Source organism: Stegodyphus dumicola, chromosome X1, assembly GCF_044657685.1.
Source record: "Stegodyphus dumicola isolate Sdum_Otavi_A_Nest chromosome X1, ASM4465768v1".
Taxonomy (NCBI): domain Eukaryota; kingdom Metazoa; phylum Arthropoda; class Arachnida; order Araneae; family Eresidae; genus Stegodyphus; species Stegodyphus dumicola.
Window position 1 is genome coordinate 116,555,136 of NC_140780.1, and position 20,251 is coordinate 116,575,386.

A 20,251-nucleotide genomic window follows, 5' to 3' on the forward strand; every position below is an offset into this window, starting at 1 on the left:
TGTATAAAAAGAAAATCCGGTGAGGTGTATAGCTGAAAACGTAGCCCTATCTCGGAAATTCTAAAAGTCACATGAAGGGTAAATTTCGTGATTTAATTACCATTGGTTGCGGGCGAATAATATATCCGCGACGCATGGGTCTTTCAGTTTCAGAATCGGGATTTTTCTCATTCCAGAGTACTGAGTGTATGTCCACTGTACACAAATAGCGAAAAAAGAAAAATAATCAGGTAAACTGGAGAGAGACATCGGAATGGATTATTAAATTATGGAAAAATAAATTAGGGCTATCTTCTCTTTGTCGGAAGGGATGCCTTTGCTCATGATTTTTTAAGGGAAATAGTCCTGTATTTATGTTACGCAAAAGTAAAAGCTCGAAAAGTTAATACATTCAAGTGTCGAAACTGGAATATAGAGCGAGCTGCCTTTTTTAGTTTAGTGGTATCAGTTTCTTAAAAACTTGCGGGCTGATGCCAGAAAAAAGTTACATTCTTGAGGGCAGAAGGAACTTTTTAAATGTATATCATAAATATTGCTGTAAATTTTTCAAAGCATTTATGTTTATTTGATTACTTTTTTGAGTTATTTCTTTATATTAGGAACATTTTTTTGTAATAAATTAATACTGTATTTTCATTTAGTCCAATTAGTGGCCACGCATTTTTCTTGTAAGCAGTTATTTAACGCATAGTGTTGAAGATTTTGTAATTCTGAACTGATCAACGTTTAAATTATGAAAGAAGTTAGAAGCCAAGAAACCTGCTGTATCTCTAAGAAACTTTCTTATTTTAAAACGTAGAACTCTGAACTCTTTCACATGGAAAAGCACCTAGAAATTTGAATTGTAATTATTGTCAAAAGATCGGAAAAATCCCTGACACAAATTCAATAAAACATTTAGTAGTGTGCATAATAGCGTAAATTAACTTTGAGTTAACAGTAATAGGTACTATGCAAAAGAATTTCAGACGAAAATTTCAAAATGCTTCTAATTTTTTCCAGCTTTTAATTTTTAGATTTAATTACAAAGGATTACAAATGCTTTACATTGCATAAGAAGTAATAATTTTATAAAGTGATACAATAATTGAATCGTTTAATATGAGAACATAAAATATTCATCTACTCAAAAGAATTGGCCAGTAGAATGCGTTGAAAAGTAGAAAGGCTAAGGGAAAAAGAAACCGTGATGCTTTATCGATAGCTTGAGCCCAATCTCGAATTCTTTGCAGGTGTCCATAGGAAACGAAGGAGGGATCTGCAGAACTCCACAACGTACCTTTTCTCACAGGCAGCGTCTTACACGGGCAGTTCTGGAGAACAGTTTTATCCTTCACGTTCTTCATATCATGAAGCTTCGTGATATTACTGCTGTTTGCTTCCTAAAAAGAAAATAAAGTTAAAAGTGGGAGAAAGGTCATACTCAAATTGATATATCAAATTATCAAACTGATACCTATTTCTTAATACTAAAACGCACAAGTTCTATAATACTAAGATTCCTAATGTGACGTTGCATTTAAAATCGCATAAATTTCTAACAATTTTGAATGCTTGAACATCAGACGGAACTGTATGGAATGCTATAGTTGACCGCACATTATTATACGACAGTTTGTACCACGTATATTTAGCACAGTATACTAATTATTATCAGAGTCGTAGAGTAATAGGGAGAACCAATACAAACTCCCAGTTCCGGTTCTTTCAAAGCGTACATATCGAGCACTTTTTTTTTAATAAAACCTGCAGAAGCTTGCTTCGGACCTTTCATGTGCAAAGCTCATAAGTTAAATAATTAACAAATAAAAATAAACTTAAAAATACAAGTTAAAATAGTTACAGGTAGAAACATTAGTTTCGTAAGAATTGTATGCACTGCTTAAAATTTGCTTTTTATAGTTAAATGCGTCAAGTTATTATGTATATCCAGTTTATGTTTGAGCCAGTTTAAATTTGGGCCACCAAATTCTAATGTTTGTTAAAAAGAACACTTTTTAAATTTTCAACAAGTATGCGTTACTTGCTAATGATTAATTATCAACTTGATTTTTATTTCTTATTTTCTTATATCATACTTAAAGACCCACATTACGATCACTACAGGGGCCCGCAGATTTTCTATACCATACTGATAATTACACTATTATTGCATTTATGCTGGCCACCATAAATGCAACACCCTGAAGGAAGCATGCAAATAGCATGAAATTTTCAACAGGCATTAGCGGAAGTGAGATATGCAAATGATTAGAATTTCAGAGCAGACGCACATCAGCGCGCGTCTGTTGCGCCACTTCAAAGTGCAATTTAATGCTTGGAGTTTTCGACGATTTCAAGTTCGGCAGTTGTGTTTTTCTTGTGGTTTTTTCAAAAAAAAAAAAAAAAACGATCAATTATGCATCGTAGTAAACAGCGATCACCGTTTGATCAAGTATCTGAATTCGATAGAGGAAGGATAGTGGCCTACCGAGAGTGTGGATTACCTTTCAAGGAAATTGGTAGTCGTGTTGGACGAAACCAAACAACTGTAATGCGGATATGTGACCGTTGGATGCAGAATGGTACGACGGACCGACGTGTTCGATCGCATCCACCTCAGTGTACCATTTCACGTGATGACAGGAATATTGTGCGCATGGCAGTGACGGATCGCTCAGTCACATCACGAACCATAGCACAGCACATTCAGTCTGTAACGCATCATCCAGTATCTGCGCGTACTATTCGACACCGTTTACAGCAGAGTGGTCTGTCCGCAAGACGTCCATTGCTTCGTCTACCCTTGACGCAGAACCACAGATGTCTCCGCCGGCAATGGTGCGATGAAAGAAGGATGTGGACGGCAGAATGAAATGAAATTGTCATTACTGACGAGTCACGCTTCTGTCTGCAACACCACGATGGTCGGATTCGAGTCTGGAGACACCGTGGAGAGAGGATGCTGAACAGCTGCGTTATGCACCGCCACACTGGTCCTGCACCGGGTACTATGGTATGGGGCGATATCGGATATCACTCTCGCACTCCTCTAATACGTATTGCCGGTACTTTAAACATCCATCGCTACATCTCCGAGGTGTTGGAGCCACTTGTCCTTCCTTACCTTCCGGGCTTGCCCACAGCCATATTTCAACAGGATAATGAGCGACCACACGTGGCACGCATTGTCCAAGGTTTCTTCATCAATTGCCAGATTGAACTGCTTTCCTGTCCGGATCTCTCACCGATAGGAAACATGTGTTCCATGGTTGCTGAACGATTGACCCAGATTACATCCCAAGCTGCCACACCAGATCAACATTGGCAACGTGGGGAAACTGCTTGGTCTGCTGTACCCCAAGAACACATCCAAAGTCTCTTTGAATCAATGCCGAGGCGTGTGGCAGTGGTGATCTTCAACAATGGCGGCTACTCTGGCTACTGATTCTGGAAGGAACCACGCTTCACAGAAGTCTATAAATTTAAGCATTTGATACTTGGTCAACATGTTATCTACTAAATAAATTTTGTTGTGATATCTTTTGTCTTTCTTGGTGTTGCAATTTGGGTGGCCAGCAGTGTATGTTATCGTTATTAGAAAACTTAATATATATTATCATTTAAATAAAGTTAAAAAGAAATCTGTATACAGAACTGCAGTGAGTACAATACTATGAAATTTCATTTCACAAATCATTTTTATTTTGGAAGACACCATTTCATGTATACTGAAGGAAGAAATTTTGCAATTGGTTTATTATGAGGTATTAAAAATGTCTAGTTGGTCCAGAATTTTACTAAGCAATGACATCTCTCGTTCATATGAACAGTAGATTGTGGAGTACTACCGTGATAGCTACACTATTGAATGGATGCTATGGTTAGTATCCTGGTGATACAAATCCGCTCGGAAATTTTTAAGACGGTCTTTGGAAATACTGTCTTTTGTTGTTCCCTCCCACTATTTCTTCAGTATCCTTTTATTAGAATTGTAATCATTGCCCTCTGCTGCTTTGGACTGGCTGATTGAAGAGATGGCTCACAGATGTGAAGCTTCTATAAGTTTCAAAATGAGTAAACTAAAAGTTTGCATTACATATTTACTTTTACATGAGTTTTTTAGGATTGTACTATGTGAGAAGTAAGCATCTGAAACTTCCAAAAATTTTTAATGCAATATTTTGTATTACAATACTTAGAAATAACTCATTTAATTATTTTCATGTAAAATGAGTAGTAAATATATGCAGAATTTTAAATATTACATTGGATTTGATTTCATGTGCCTTATATTTGAAAGCCAACCTATGTATTTTTTATGGTCTATAAGCGTACAGATAAAGTGTACTATTCGAAAAACACGAAAATTTAAATGAAAATAAAGTAAGATCTTGAAAGTCTAAAGCTATATGTATATTCATAGATACAATATAATTCACAATATATTTTAGAGCATATGTTAATAGTACTGAAGTCTGCTCTTGGTTAAATTATTGCGGGATTTTTAAAATCCATTAATATATTTAACTGGATTAAGTGTAACATTTTGCCCGAAATAAGAACATATTAACAATTTACACAAATTTAGAATTCAATTAAAACCTAAATGCATTACGTAACTAGAAAAAAAGCGAGTGACGTGCTTTCTTGGAAAATTCTTTTCAGCGATATTCGGGATACAGCATAGCAAATCACGCTAAAGATTTGCATAAAACGAGCAGTGATGAGAACTGAGCTTTCAGAAGTATGCGTCCAGGACATGATGATGTGAATGAATGCCATTCTCACATCACTGTAATTGAGATCGTGATGAAGATTTCTTTAATATTAATAAACTTTCATTTTAGTTAACTTCAGGTTGAGATTGAAGTGCAGAGGACACCCAATTTTTCCCATCGGTGATGTTGGTATTCTCCGTCTGCACTAGCTGACTGAAACGCATTAATTTAGCAGAAAATAGTAGTGCAATAATAATACAGTGAGATAGTTTGCGTAATGATGTAAGGTTTATCCTAAGGTTTTTAACAGTTATCTTTACCTAAAGCTACTTTCCTGTCCCTTCTAATTTCTGCTTACAGTTTCTTACCAGAATGTGCTTTTAGAATCGCGTTTAATACAAATGAGTAAGAGCGGTATTTAAGACGAAGTTCCACTGACTTCGTTAAAGAGCCAGAGTTTCTGACTAGCGCGGGTTCGCCTTTCTCTTTCTAAGCTATTACTACGCTCGGCCGTACTTCAGGCCCTTGATAGCTTTGCCAACTTATTTGATATTTAGAGGCCAACTATTTAGAAATCTTGATAGCTTCGGCTATGTCTTTTTAGTTAAGCATTAGTTAAGTTTTACTTCTTATTATTTTGAGTTCAAGCCCAAGTGGAGGCTTTGCTGTACGGTGTGAGAAGGAGCCGACTGTAAGTTCTTATTTTGAGAAATAAAGAGTAATTAACCCTTCTTGATTTTACGTTTCTGTTTCTGAATTAAAGCGATTATTCGCTTACCTGTTGACGAGATTCCTACATACTTAGCTGTTAGATAAAAGGTTGGAACCCCCTAATGATACAGTGCCTTATGCATTTTCACTTTGGAAGATATGTTCAGTTGAGGTAAGTCTGAAGGCTGTTGTACTGCTTCCAATTATTTACTCGCAGCTGGTGTCCCAGGCTCATACAAATTCAGATGCTATCTCCGATATTATTTTACAAGGACATGCACCCGGAAATTTTACGGAAGCTTATTAGTCACAGGATACTACATTTAAATAAACTATGTATGCTATTATTGGCATTAATTTGATCTATGTACAATACATTTTATACTGATTTGCTTCACGTATTTAGACAAGTTACTGAGCTTATAGAAGTTCTACATATTATTACGAAGGAACACATAATTCCTTATATGAAGCTTGAATATATACTGCTAGCTGCTTTAAGTTCCCAGTGTTCTGCAGTCACCTGACGTTTACGGTTAGCTGTACTTGTTGTTTAAGAAGAAATCTAGCAAATTTCACCTTTCTGGTGTAGTTTCAGCTTGTTAGCAGGAGGGATGATATTCTCCGCTTAATTCAGAATACTCTGCAGAGATTGACTTCTCTCTTAAATAGGAAGGATATTATTGTCTCGATTTTTCTCATTAATTCTTTCGTCTTGAGTGCATGCTAAGACCATATATTATTTTCAAGGAGTTTAATATGCCATTTGTTTGTCAATGGAATGCGTGTGAAATAATGTGTCGGATTCCTTCCTTCACCACGTGTAGAGTCATCTGAGAGGGCAAAGTTGCTCTGAAAGAAGTATGTGGGGAAGGGACCATGACCTATTACAAACCAGTTAATCAAATGGGATTTGAGCTTGATGATCCGAGACTGATTTTGGGGATAAATGTGAAAAGGTGTCTTTCTGTGTTCCAACTGATTCATTCCTGATGCCCAATTGCTTCTTGAATTCGTTTCAGATTGTAGTATAAATGGGATTTTGGCTAAGTAATATTGATAGAAATTGCTTCCCGCTAGAAATTGCCCAAATGAGCTTTTACCCAAGTAATCCGGGGCTTGAGCTCAAGGTGGGATGCTGTAATGTCTAAAATGTCTTGAATTATTCTGGATTTATGTTTTCTATTCTTGAGAGCGAATATTGCTAGTTGGTAGTCTGTACGTTTCTGTATGTCGTTTGCATTATTTTCACAGCAGAACGTGAGTGCCTGTTCAATAGCATACAATTCTGCCTGGAAAATGCTGTTTTCAGAGAATGCTGAAAATATCAGCCAGCTTTTTAGGGCCCCTTTCTTTTTGGTGAGTCATGAGTATGATGCTGGCATACCCAACTCCCGTTTCCTTTTCCCACCCACTCAAAGGAGACCTAGAGAGGTCCATCTATAGATTACTTTACTATAAAGAAGACTTCTTTCAAAATGGAGATCTTTTGCTATCTCATGCTTGCCTAGAGATCACGTCTCCTTCCAGACTCCAACCGGCAGATTCCTCTGTCCTTCCCTGGTTCACACCACCACCAATAGGTGTCCATAGGGAAATTTTCACAGACGGCTCTAAGATTTCGGGGCAAATCAGCGCAGCCTTCTCAGTTTTCTACGACAACAAAGAGATTCACTACGACTACTTCCGGTTAAGCGATCACGCCTCCGTGTTTCAAGCAGAGTCACTTGCCCTAAAAGAAGCAGCATTATGGCTAAGCACACAAGACAAGAGTCCAACATCTCTCTTTACAGACAGCATGTGCGTGTTAAAAGGCTTGAATTCAATGCCGGCCCAGCAGCCTCACATCGCTGCCTTAAAGGAAGTCTTCACCACGCTTAGTCTCTCGGCTAACATTAAGATAAACTGGATAACAGGCCACACGGGACAAATAGGCAAAGAATGAGCAGACGAACTTGCTAAGGAAGCCGCCACCAAGGATTCAATAGACAAAGAGGTTTCCTCTCCATATTAACCGCAAAAAGACTTCTCAGGTCATTCTTTTTCGAAGATTGGTTCACATGCTGGCAAGAAGAAGATACAGGTTGTCACACCTTCAACATCTTTGCCATGCCTTCCCTTTCAAGATTTGTTCGAAACCCTTTTTTGATACAATCCTGTTCCAACCACGGGAAATTCCCAGTTTACCATTGAGGCTTCCAGAACAAAGAGGTAAATTGCATATGCGGTCTTTGCGGCGAAGACGCAGACGCTCTTCACTACCTGATGAATTTCCCGCTGACAGACGATCTCAGACGACAGTTCTTCACGACGGACTACAGTTCCTGGTCTCTTCACAAACAGTTTATGGACTACTGTAGTCGAAAAGGCATTATTGCAATCATAAAACGAATCAATGCTAAGAACTACATTCAAGACAATGAAGACTAAATGTAACAGGTAAACTCTCCTGGCAAAGATGGTGGCATGTTAATCACGCTATAGCACGCTAACATCAAATCTTTGTTACCAACCACAACATCATTTTCTGTATCTTTGTATTTGTTTTATTAATATTAAGGACAATCGTTCCCAAATAAAAAAAAATGTAGAAAGGCGGCCTAACCGTCAGATTACTAGAGCAACAACAAGAATGATATAACATAATTTGGCTGGGTAGGTTATGTAGAGTGACCATTTCCCACCCATCGGTAGGTATACATATACATATATATATGTATACAGTAGTATGGTATCATTTCATAGATAAGGAAATTAATATTGTTATTCATTGCTTGATATTTTATGGAGAGGGGAATCATTTTAATTACCTGTATTTAAGTACTGACCTCGTAGCATGCAACTTTTCTTTAATGTGTTTAGTTAACTTCATCAAAATATTTTCATTTAAAGGAATATTACGATGAAGCAAATGTTTTCTGATCTCTGCTATTTCTTTATTCGAGAAGGGATATTCGCGAAGGAAAATTAGAAACGAAACCTCATTCCACTTTGCAGAACATAATAAAAAATAAAGAAATCGTCATTTAGATTTAAAAACCTCACACAATTCGTCACACAGGGAAAGATAATTTTCGATGTTTCTAGTAAAACATGTCCAAGCACCATTGCTACGGAAATATTCTTGGAAATGCAATAAATTTCAATAATAATATTTCAGATAACATCAGCTTCGATTTCTGAAGAGTAAGAGATGTGATAAGTAAATAGGTAATAAAGGTCTTGGGAAAAATAGGGAAAAACACATAAATAAATAAATAAAAATTAAAAAATTAAGACTTCTGTTCGAAAACACTACGTTTAAAAGACGGAGAAAATTTTCAATACAGCAATCTTTTGGAATCTTTAGAGACAAGCGTATATTTTATATTTTAAAGGTGTCTGAACGATAGCGTCTAGGTAAGAAACCTGCAGCATAATTTTAAAATATGCTTCAAACAACCAGCTTTGAAGCATTGAAGCAGTTTTGGTATTAGAAACATTCTTTTATTAAGGGGTTAGTGGTTGTCGATGAGAAACAATGTTGCTTTACGGCGTACAATAATCCTAAGTATTTTATAAGAAAACGAAAATATCATTCTGCGCATTGCTCGAAATTAACTCAAAGCTTGTCTTAATCGTTTAAGTCAAATAAGAACCCATGACTAACAAGGAAAGCTATAGGACTTCCCTTCGACAATCGCCTGATACTTTAATGAGTGATCAAACATGTAAACAGAAAGAAAGCTCTAAAGTGTAGCATTTCGCATTCGGTCGCAACCTACAGAACAGGGCGTAAAATGTAGAATGCGCCGGCAATATTTGTAGCTATAGACCGAGAATTGTAATGTCCCTGCAAGCCAGAAGGTCGTTGTATGATAAGCTGCATAACCGGCAGGTGGCATGGGCGTCATACAACATTGACTGTTGCTTGGATAGTGTGATACAAAGTACGGATATGTTCAATCTCTAACAAATAGTGTCATAGAACAATGAGTATTTTTAATGGCCAGGCGCTTTATTTAATAGCCAACAGCCTTGCGCCACTGCAAGTACTGGAAGTGGTGGCCATTACATTATGGAAGCACCTAATAGGTGGCCTCCTACCGAAGGGACGGACGTGTACAACCATGCCTTCTCCGGGAGATTCGAAACCGGGATCTCTACGGCTGTCAGGGCCACTAACCACTATATCGGCTGGGCGGCTGGACAATAAGTAGTATGTTGTGCGATTAGTCAAATGACTTGTAATCCTCATGTTTTGGTACAAATATTATTAACAGAAGTTTTGCAGAAATATCTAGCAGACAATATGCTCCAGCTTACATTGACAAGCACTTTGTACAGAGTTGTTTACCCTGTCGGAGCAACAAAAGTCCTTAGCACCAATTACTCGAGAATACAGCATCGAACAAAGAGCAGCAAATTATCGTGGCTCTTGAGACAAGTAATAAAACGGAAGAAAAAGTGGCATGATTTCGCTAGTATCTATGCATCAGATTCCAGAAGGGTGTTTTCGGAGACTCGTAAATCACTTACTGGCATATAAAGAAGTGACTAAAGCAGAAGCTATCTCATTTTAAAATCTAGCAACTTTCCTTCACCACTTGAAATATATCTTCCTTTCCGAAAGTAATGGCACATGCATCAACTTTTCTTGCATGCAATTTTTCGCCCCATTACGATGCCGCGGAGATATCTACAATTTAATGATGAGGTACGTGATCTCTCTTGATTGTAGAATGCCTCAGACTTCACGAAGATATGACGTTTGCAATCTACAGCTTCAAATATTGCAGGAGCGAGTGCCACTTCAAAAGCTCTGGTCCAGAAATTGCGGCCGATTCCTTAATACCACGCTTTTCACCTGTTGTTTGGGTCTCAAACTAGACTATCCTTAAAAGTCGTTGACTGTAGCTGGGAAGTTCAATATCTTTCATTGTAAGAAGTGCATTTATTGACTAGAATATCTGTGGACTGAACTGAAGCATTGTCTATATAAATATTTTTTTATAAATATTTTTTAGTGAAACTCATCCCGGAAGAATGGAGCTAAACTAAAAACCTTTTCAGTGCTTAATACACTACAATTTCTAGAGGATGGGAAACTAAGTATTAGTTGCAATGCAGGGGGAGCAGAACACTACATTTTAATGTGATAGAGACTGAATACTTTTCTTTCCTAAATCATTATTTGCAAGCGGAAGTATACATTTGTTAAACTACTCATCACTGCTTTTTATTAAAACATTTCTGTAATTAGTGTAATAAAATTTCACTTGAAACTTTATTAACAATGAGTAAATTAAGTTTCGCTGTTAAACTGACTGGACACTTTTAGGACCATGCATACATAATTACACCATATCCAACGTCCAACGTAGAATGAGACGGTAAACTTTCATGAAGAATAATTTCTTATTAATGTGTATTTTTGTTATTTCGCACGATAACGCTTTCTGTATTCGCAGGAATAGGTTCTTTTGCTGTTCCTAATTAATCTTTGTGTAACAAAACTTAAACTACTTTGTTGAAAACAGATAATTTTTCAACCAATGCCGCTAAAAAATCGTAGTGCTTTTGAACGACTCAGTACATTGAAACTACTGTCGTTATGAGTATTATTATTATTATTATTATTATTATTTAGTTTTCCTTTTAAGACTTCTTTTCACTCGCTTATCTTCCTTTGCACGAAAACGTTAGAAGCAGGCATAAGGATAATGCGTATTGAAATGTAAGAATTATTTTCTGGAATATATAGAGAGAATAAGATAATTCATTTTGATCTGTTTTAAAGTAGAAACAAAAATGAGTGCCCTAGTCGTACTATTTTTAATACTATACTATTTTTATGGCTCAAATAAAGTTTTTGACTTCTTTTGGTTTTAATTCAAAGAAGAATATTTACAGATAAAACAATGATATTTGTACAAATGTTCAATAAAATATCCCGAAGCGATTCAAAATAATCACCTACAGTATTCTTTTACATTCTGAATAGAAAAAATAATAGTTAAAAGAGTGAAATTGAAAGTATCTCAGCATGACTATATTGCATCATTGAAAATAAGAAAATTCAGAGCTATAGAGGATAAAAGATTTAGATTGCAAAGAGTGTAATGTAGTAAATGTTTATTGACAATATAGACGCTTATTAATTTATTTGTCCATACAGAATTTTAGTTATAATTTTGTGGAAGAAGCCTAAAGCCTTGAATTTATAAATGTTTGGACGGATTTTCATATTATTATAGACTGATGGATATGATAAGTAAGTTTAAATATAATTGCGACCCAATATTTTCCTGTATAGCTCATTCTGTACTACTAATGAATACGAATTTATGATAGATATATGCAAGAGGATGAAGATAAAATTTATTTATTTATTTATTAGAGAGAATGCATTTCTTCTCAAAATGTTCATTAAGTAAAGACGAAGCAAATAGCATCTGCATTTATTTGTTTCTGTTTTAGGAAGATTTTGCATGCTATAGAAATTTTCTTGTTTTCTGGTGAAGAGAAATATTATTCTTACCATTGCTACGACATCAGAACTCTTTAACGTGGTTCTTCTTTGTTGTCGTTCCATATAAATGAGGAGAGTAAATTCCAACAGACTTGCAAATACGAAACACATACAAGTTACCATCCATATATCAACTCGCTGAAATATTAAACACGGATGAGTCTGCCATTATTGTAAATTTACTTATACATGAATGGAATAATATATTAAACTGTTTATCTTCTTTTAAAATTTATGGAACATTGTTTTTAATAAAAATTGATTGGCTTAAATATCTCATAGTGATTTTTTTTAAGTAAAGACACATATAAAAATAATCGGAAAGGATTTTATGCGCACATTTATCTGTCTATAAGATACACGGTTTTCGGCTGCTTTTTAAAACTATTCAGCCAGATAAAGGAAACATATTTACAATAGATAACTTATTCAAAATCAGTTATAAAGAGAAGCACCGATTTTCTAGAAAATATAAAATAACAAAAAGCAAGCAAAATGATTACTATCACAATGAAGTTTGTGCTTTAATTAAGCCATTAACAACTGAGTGGCTAAAATTGTGAGGACTGAAAAATGCCCCACGTTTTTTTGCCATAAGGTCCATTGCAGACCTGTGGTAAGAAAGTTTTAAATAATACTTACTTAGATAGACTAGTACATTTATATTTCGACAGCGAACAATTTTAAACAGCTGTGCTTTCGTTTTTCATACTTTAATATAATTATTTAGATACTAATTATCGATTTTTCTTACATGAATATAAGACAGGGGAGGTAAATCTCTTCTAATGCTTGAAAACTGCGTTATAAGGGCAAGCAAACTCGTGACGCATAAAGTGATTCGACCTGGAGTTGCATCGAGACCCAGCCAAAAAGAGAGCCATGACAGCATGACGATGAGAGCACTTGGCGTAAACACTTGAATCAAATGATGAGCAAGATCTCTCTCGAATGTTAAATTCACATACAACGTTGAATATGTCACTGAAATACAACAATTATTATTAACTGCCACTAAATTCAACTTTTAAGATAACAAAGATTCACTTAAAATCAATCATTAATTTTATAACAGCAGTGAGTTTTGTGACAGAGCTCCTTTCAGACATTGAAGAGTAAAAGATAAGCAAGGGGATAATTATCGTGTACGCTTTTGTAATCTCGTCACTCATATTAATTTCCGCAGCTTGGTTTTCAGGAAGAAATAAAAAGAAAAGATGTTAACTTGTGTAATGTTCGCAGCTTAGTTTTCAGAAAGAAACACAATAATTCGTGTTATCTCCGCACGGAGATAACGGCATTTTTCAGATTCTGGATAACCATAAATTCGCTTCCATGAAAGTGTATGCTTTTGTGATGATATAAGCAGTAAAATGTGTTTTAGATAACGCGTTTAAAAATAGTTTGTAAAATTGTTTCTACATGCGTATTCTTCCTACCCTTTTGCAAAGAAAACTATTCAAACTGAGTATGAATTCTAAATGAACCATTTAATTGCCTGTTTTTTTTTGGTCCTTTTTTACGTGATTTGTTTTTCAAAAGTGTTTTATCCTTCCTTAGATATCTGAACAAGAACATGTGCAAATTATCGAGCTCAGGAACTGTAAGATCTATGTACCTGAAAAATCACGACACGTTTCTATAAAAATTGTGGACACTATGAGAGCATACACGATATGTTGTGAATTTCTAAAAATAATCTCACCTATATTTAGGTTGGAAAATAATGTTTAGAGCAGAAGAGTGTTACTTCATGAGCTTTCTCTTTTTATTAAATATATTTAAAACGGAAAATAAAACTTTCACAGCTTTAATTAAGCTTAATTTAGTTTACATCATGCTATTAATAAATTATGCTACTTTAGAACATCAGCTATGCATAAGGAATTTTTCCCGTTGATATTATAAGAATTTTCAATTTTATATACGTTTATTAAATGTAAGATTTAATGAACAAAATTTGCCGTAGTTAATAATCTGAAATATTTACCAGAATATCAAGGGTGGGAACAAATATTCATTGAGAAAATAAAATATTTAAGTGTTTATATTTATGCTCCAAGTCTAAATCGAAATCGAAACGCCAGCTGTCTGCTCCGCAGAGAGATTTTTCTTTCTTTATCAAGTGTAAAAAGCGTATATCAAGTAATACGCGAAGTGCTGCTTTCTTTAGAGATGCTTATGCTTCATGATATCTAATTATACATGGTATTTCGAAAACAATGCATGGCTAAATATCTTTTGAGGGATAAATATTATATGCATCGCTTCGATTTAAGAAAGGAATTAAAAACGTAAGCTTTCTAAACATGATAGTTTTGATCACGTGACATCTGTTAGTAAAATACGGGAGATTTAGATGCTTCAATACGAGTACTGTAAGGTAAAAGTTCTAAATGGGAATTTTTTCCCCTGTTATGCTAAAAATCTTTCAGAGAAAAGTATCCGAAATATGTAAAATTGATAATGAATAAACATTGTCAGAATTACATGACTTAAACCATTTTCAAACGGCTGGTAAAAATATCACTTAAATAACGGTAAAAAAATCCCTTGTGCAAAATTGAATTTCATTCATTACAAATTTTAGTATCAATGAGAATGGCATTTGAAGCCAACGCTTCTAAATTTATGATTTTATAATGTAATAGGTATACTGTAGGAATTTGCGTCCAAAACGTGGCGTGTGTAGCAATATTTAGCAACATGGTCCAGCAAATTTTGATTAATATTTTAGATAATTTTAATCGCATAAGAGGGAATGGTGATGTTTTTTGTCGTTGTTGTTTGAATAATTCGGCCCTAATAATTTTCTTTGATAAATTATTTCTAGAGTACCGATACAAAAGCTTAATTTCGTATACTTTAATTAAAAGACATCACGTGACTTAAAATGTCTCTATCTGATCTATCTGAAGCCTTTTCTTAGCTCAATGGCCTTAAAATATTGCCGATTTGGGGAACTTATTAAACCGTTTATTTTTGGAGGGGGGACTTTACTATCCTTAGAAAAGGAAATGTGAAGAATGTATTGAAAATGCATTAATATTATAAGCACCTTATGTTAAAAATCGAAAGAAAGAAATCATTATTTCGTTATAATTTTGTAATGAATTTTAAATTATTTAACCAGTTATTTATAATTTCAGCCTTTGCTATATCTTCTTTTTTTTTGTATTACTCACCAGAATGCAAATGAAGTAGCCAGTATTTGAACTGTTTTTGAATTCTAAGACAAAGTGTGTTTCTGGCATTGCCTGCATGCTACGTGTTGTTAGATTCCTGCCAGGTCTGATAGTTCTAACTATCCGGCCTTTCGTTCTATCGCTGCCGACTATAAAATTATAATGCTTGGGTAGAGTAGTGAGCCAGCTTCTACTATAGTAAACAATTGTGTAGTCTTTGACTATTATTCCATGTTTAATTTAAATTTGTCTGTTCTATTTAATTAAATCACCACGAAATTGTGGCTTATATTGTAGCATAAGAGAGTATATTATATTCTAAATTCTGCTTACATCAAAAGGTTATTTTTTACCTTCTCACGACTTTGTCATTTTTTCAAACATAGCAATGTTTCACTTCACGTCTGTTAGGGTTACTGGACTAATTAGATTTACCAGATAAAGTGAAACACTACAATTTTACTTATAAAAGCAAATCTGCTTAATATTACTTTATGTAATAACAATGGAGAGGAAAATATAGTTAGATGTTTGGTTTTGCTGTTCACATTATATTAAAAGTTTTTTTCAGACTGCAGATTTCACCTCTAAAGGCGTCAGTCAGAACGCCTAAAGGTGTTTTATGAGATTCAGAAATTTGAGAAACACAGATTGGAGATCACTGCTTTATATGATTTACATCATAAACCAAAGCCATGTGTCTAAGCTTTTGAAACATGGTTTTTAATAACATTTTGGAATAATGTAAATTTACCAATTTAATAATGGCTTCTAGTAAGAATCCTAACGTAAAAAAATATGTAAATTTGATCTCTAAAAATTTATGTAAATTTTTAAGCTTCCAGCTTGATATTCATAATGATGTGGGGGATACACTTATTTTAAATTCTTCTTTCAGCCATTTTAATCAGTAATTGTATATTCAATATTTCTCTTGCTATAAACGTGAAACTTTCAGTGAAATATTTTATGACTTCAACCATATAAAGATTTTCCTGAAATGATTTTTGTCTTTATGAATCTACATTTTACGAAAATTATGTTTCGCAGTTCTTTAATAGATAATTTTAACCTGTTAGGTCTTTATTCTTTAAAGATGTAATCCTTAGTTATATAGATATTCAAAAATCACTTTAATGGAACAGTCGTTACTGATAAACAATTCGCAACAAATCACAGGGACTGAATAATTTAATTCAGAAGAAATTTTATATGCAGTATTTCTGAAGCTTCACTGGTTTATTACATTAACTTACTATTTAGCATATGTATTTCAGATTTTCCTTTGCTGATCGCAACTCGATGTCGAAGCATCCTCATTTCTGGATTCACAGGTGGGGGTCCTTCTTGGTCCCATGCATATACAACCATTTCTTTTGGATATGAAACTGAAACTCAATTTTTTTTAGATTAAAGGTTAAGTTTTGTAGAAAGAGAGACATAAGATTGATAATGCATGCTCAGATTTGTTTCATCATATGAAAATAGACAATTCAAAGGCATGCTTTAATATAAAGAAAAAAGTTTCGAGAAGTTGGTGAGTTTTCTACAGCCTACGTAAAACATGAATTATCTAAATGGTGTTATTCGAATATATAGGATGAGGAAAAAGCTCGTAAAAACATCGTTACGTACACATTATTCGAACTTGAAATGCGATTGCTCTTTGCAGTAAGTATCTTAATGATAACTACCTTAACACATTACTGCTGTGATAATTGTTTACAATGTTTTTGTCTCGCTGGTCAATGAACGGCAACAGTCAAATAAATGCTCTAGCGTACTTTTGTGCAATTCAGTACTACTTTGAGCAACAATTTAAGACCCAGAAATATATAATTTTCTTGAAGTCACTAAAGTATTCGTGTTTAAACTTGGCTTAACTGATGTGTACTTAAATTTGAAACGGATAGAACCAGATGGTAAATGGTTTGGTACGAGATTTCTGTGAGTACGCTACGGTACAAAAAGGAGCAATTGAAATAGCATCAAATTTTGTGTGAAAAAATGGAAAAAAGCGACACTAAAACGTTAGCATTATTGAAATTCACACACCGTGAAGATACAATGAAAAGGTACAGCACGTTTCTGTAGTGTAAGAGATTCAAAGATAGACCAGATGTGATGGATGACCCCATAAGAGGACAACTAAAAATTAAAAATGAAGGACATTAATACTTACAAGGTTGAAATGTGTGATACAGTTCGACAAACTATTTAGTTTGAAAATTTCAATTTATTGAAGAAAGAGCTGAACTAAACTTAATGGAAGGGTTGGGTATAAAACATTTCATGCGTCTCACTCACAATCACAGTCTGCTTCTTTTGACAAACTTGCGAATCAAAATTCCGATTGCCTATTTAGATTATGCTGCTTACTCATCTAACTTTGCTTCTACTATAATCTTAGTTTTAAACTTAAGAGATAAGCCGTAGTGTCGAAGATTTTATGATAACATATGATATGTCCAACATAATGCGAGAACACTCCGGACAGCATCCTGTAAAATAAATTCCAGGCTTGCTTTCAAGAATGGGAATATAGTCTAAGTCGGCGTGGAGATTTTTGCAGCCGAAGGTATTCATAGTAAATAGCTTAACATGCCTAGTTTATAAAGAGACATTTAGGAAATAAATTGCCACACCCTATATAACTCAATTTTCTTTTATTTTAGGCATGAGTAACAAGCCAGCTGAAATACGCTTGACCATGCTACTAAGTTAGATTATTTTAAAATTGAATTGAAAGAAAATATCTTCCAAATTAATTCATAAGAAATTCAAATTATATTGTATGAAAATTTAAATATAGTATTAGCTGAATTAAGTAAAAAGTATGAGAGATTGTGATATATGAATATTTCCTTCTAAAGCAAGGTTTCTTAAACTGAGGGTCGCGGTACCTGCAGCAGGGGGTCGCCAAAATTTTAGCAGTTTTGATATTTCTTTAATTTATTATAATAATTTTACAATTACCAAATATTTTTACACAATTTATTTCAAAATAGATATAGATAAGAAAGACAATACAGACAAAGAAAAAAACAAAAACGTTTCGACGCATTCTTTTTATAATATAAACATTCATTTTCCATGCTTTGCACGTGACGCTGTCATTTCGTCTGTTACTTATTTAAATTTCTCATATTGTTCTATGTCTTAAAATTAGAAATTAAAGTTAATGACCTAAAACTGCAACTGTCAGTTTTTTACGGTACAAGTTAAAAAACTGACAGTTTCACTCACGCGTGTGTCGGATTTGTGCAAATATGGGGGGGGGCCCACAAAATTTTTGTAAATATTATGGGGTCCTGGGGGTCACGAAAAAACCTCAGTGATAAAAAGTGGTCGCGACTGAAAAATGTTTAAGAAACCCTGTTCTAAAGGAAGAGCTTACTGCTGACAAAGACCGCTCATAGATTTTATATGTGGATTTTCAGTTTCTTTCATTTCATTGTTTATAGGTTCCACGGATTCAATTAAGATTTTCCCATTTCTTGAAGCTTATCTGTGTACTTTGACCATTCACTATTTTTCCGATATTTTTAAAAGATATGCTCTATAAAGCATTCAAGCGCATGCTGATATCATATGTTAATACACGGAAATGACAAATAAAAAAAAACTAACGTAAAAAATAAATATACCATGCGAAATTAATGGGATAATACGAAAGTGTACTCACAACTTCTCATATTAAACGGGCATACTTGTACGTCGACGGGATAATATTTGAAATCCATTTGACAAGACAAAATAGCAGCAAGCCTACAATGAAAGATTTGTAAGCGAAGCACAGAACATTATATATCCAGTACTACGTTCTTTGAAAAATAGATTATACGAACAATAATTACTAGTTTATATGTTTATAGGTTTATGACTTAAATATATTGCAAGTTATGTAACAAAAGATTACGTTAAAGAATAGAATACTAAAGGAAGCAATTTTGGCTACAGTAATACCGTAATGCGAGTAAATTTGCAGTACTATAGAGTTTAGCACGTTAAATAAAAATTTCTTTAGTTGGGGAAATGAAAATGACGAACAAGAAACGTATGCCTGCTCGAGAATGTTCCGACTTAAGACTCCTATATACCAGGCTGAATAATCCGCCATTCAGGTGCCCAAGTGGGAATATTAATGACGCTGCATAGTTAGCGGTGCAACAATTTCTTGTGTTTTTTTTGGGGGTAAAATGGGCGGATGTGCAGCTATTAATTGCTCAAATCATTCACGGAAAGGTCATATATTGGTAAAAGTTTCTAAAAATGAAGGAAAAAGAAAAATTTCCGTAAATAATTGCTGAAGAGTTAATTGGGAACCCGGTTCAGGTGCTCAACTTTGCCTAGTAAGTATATTATTATTTACTTTTTCATCTAGAGTTTATTTCTTCTCAAATGTTTATAATGTGAAAGTAAAGTGAAATTCTTGTTTACAATAACCTAAGTATTTGCTAATTTCTGTCATAATAGCTATAATTAAATACCCGCTGCCAAACATCGCCGATGCGAATGTTTTGAATGTGGAAAAGAAATTTCGCTTCTAATTTATACGTAGATTTTGTTTTCCTGTGCTAATTTTGGAAATTATAGTAATGTAATATGAAAATCATTAGCATATTGAAATTTATTAAAAAATAAATAATAATTTGAGAATAATAATTTAGAAACGCAAGTTAAAATCTGAAGGTTTCCAAAGATATACGTAGCATAATGAGTTTGACATTATTTTTAATTTTTTTGCTTATTTTATAATCACTATTGTTGAAAAGTTAGATGAGTTGTTTATGCAGGGTTCCCAATACCGTTTTTTGGTTAAAATAATTTTCAGAAATTTGACATTGAGGTCTGAAGTCAATAGAATAAATTGAATACTGTGGAGCAAAATATATATAATTTGCTTTCAATAACTGCAAGGATTGTGCAAGTACTATATATTTGTAATCACAGTATTATTCAACTTGGCAATAAAATAAAAATTTACAAATAAATGCAAAACATTCAGATAAGCACATTAAATTTTTGAAAACTCTACCTGTGTATTTTTCGTAAAATAATTTTGGTGCTTTAATGCATGCATAACAATCAAATAAATCTGCCTGTAATGATGAATTTCAAAGGCCAAGTCAAAATCATTTCAT

At 34.0% G+C, this 20,251-nt stretch overlaps 1 protein-coding gene across 1 annotated transcript in view; it reads right to left on the minus strand.

Annotated features, from left to right (window-relative positions):
• Nucleotides 1–989: 989 nt before the first annotated feature.
• The window catches only part of LOC118189348 (glycine receptor subunit alpha-2-like), a 40,949-nt gene continuing 21,687 nt past the window's right edge, over nt 990–20,251 (minus strand). Inside the window, exons 5-9 of the mRNA XM_035359929.2 lie at nt 18,793–18,875; nt 16,364–16,495; nt 12,677–12,906; nt 11,932–12,060; nt 990–1,382 (exon numbers count right to left, since the gene is read on the minus strand). Of these exons, the coding sequence (XP_035215820.2) occupies nt 1,119–1,382; nt 11,932–12,060; nt 12,677–12,906; nt 16,364–16,495; nt 18,793–18,875 (838 nt within the window). The 3' untranslated portion in view covers nt 990–1,118. The remainder of the gene's footprint in view (nt 1,383–11,931; nt 12,061–12,676; nt 12,907–16,363; nt 16,496–18,792; nt 18,876–20,251) is intronic.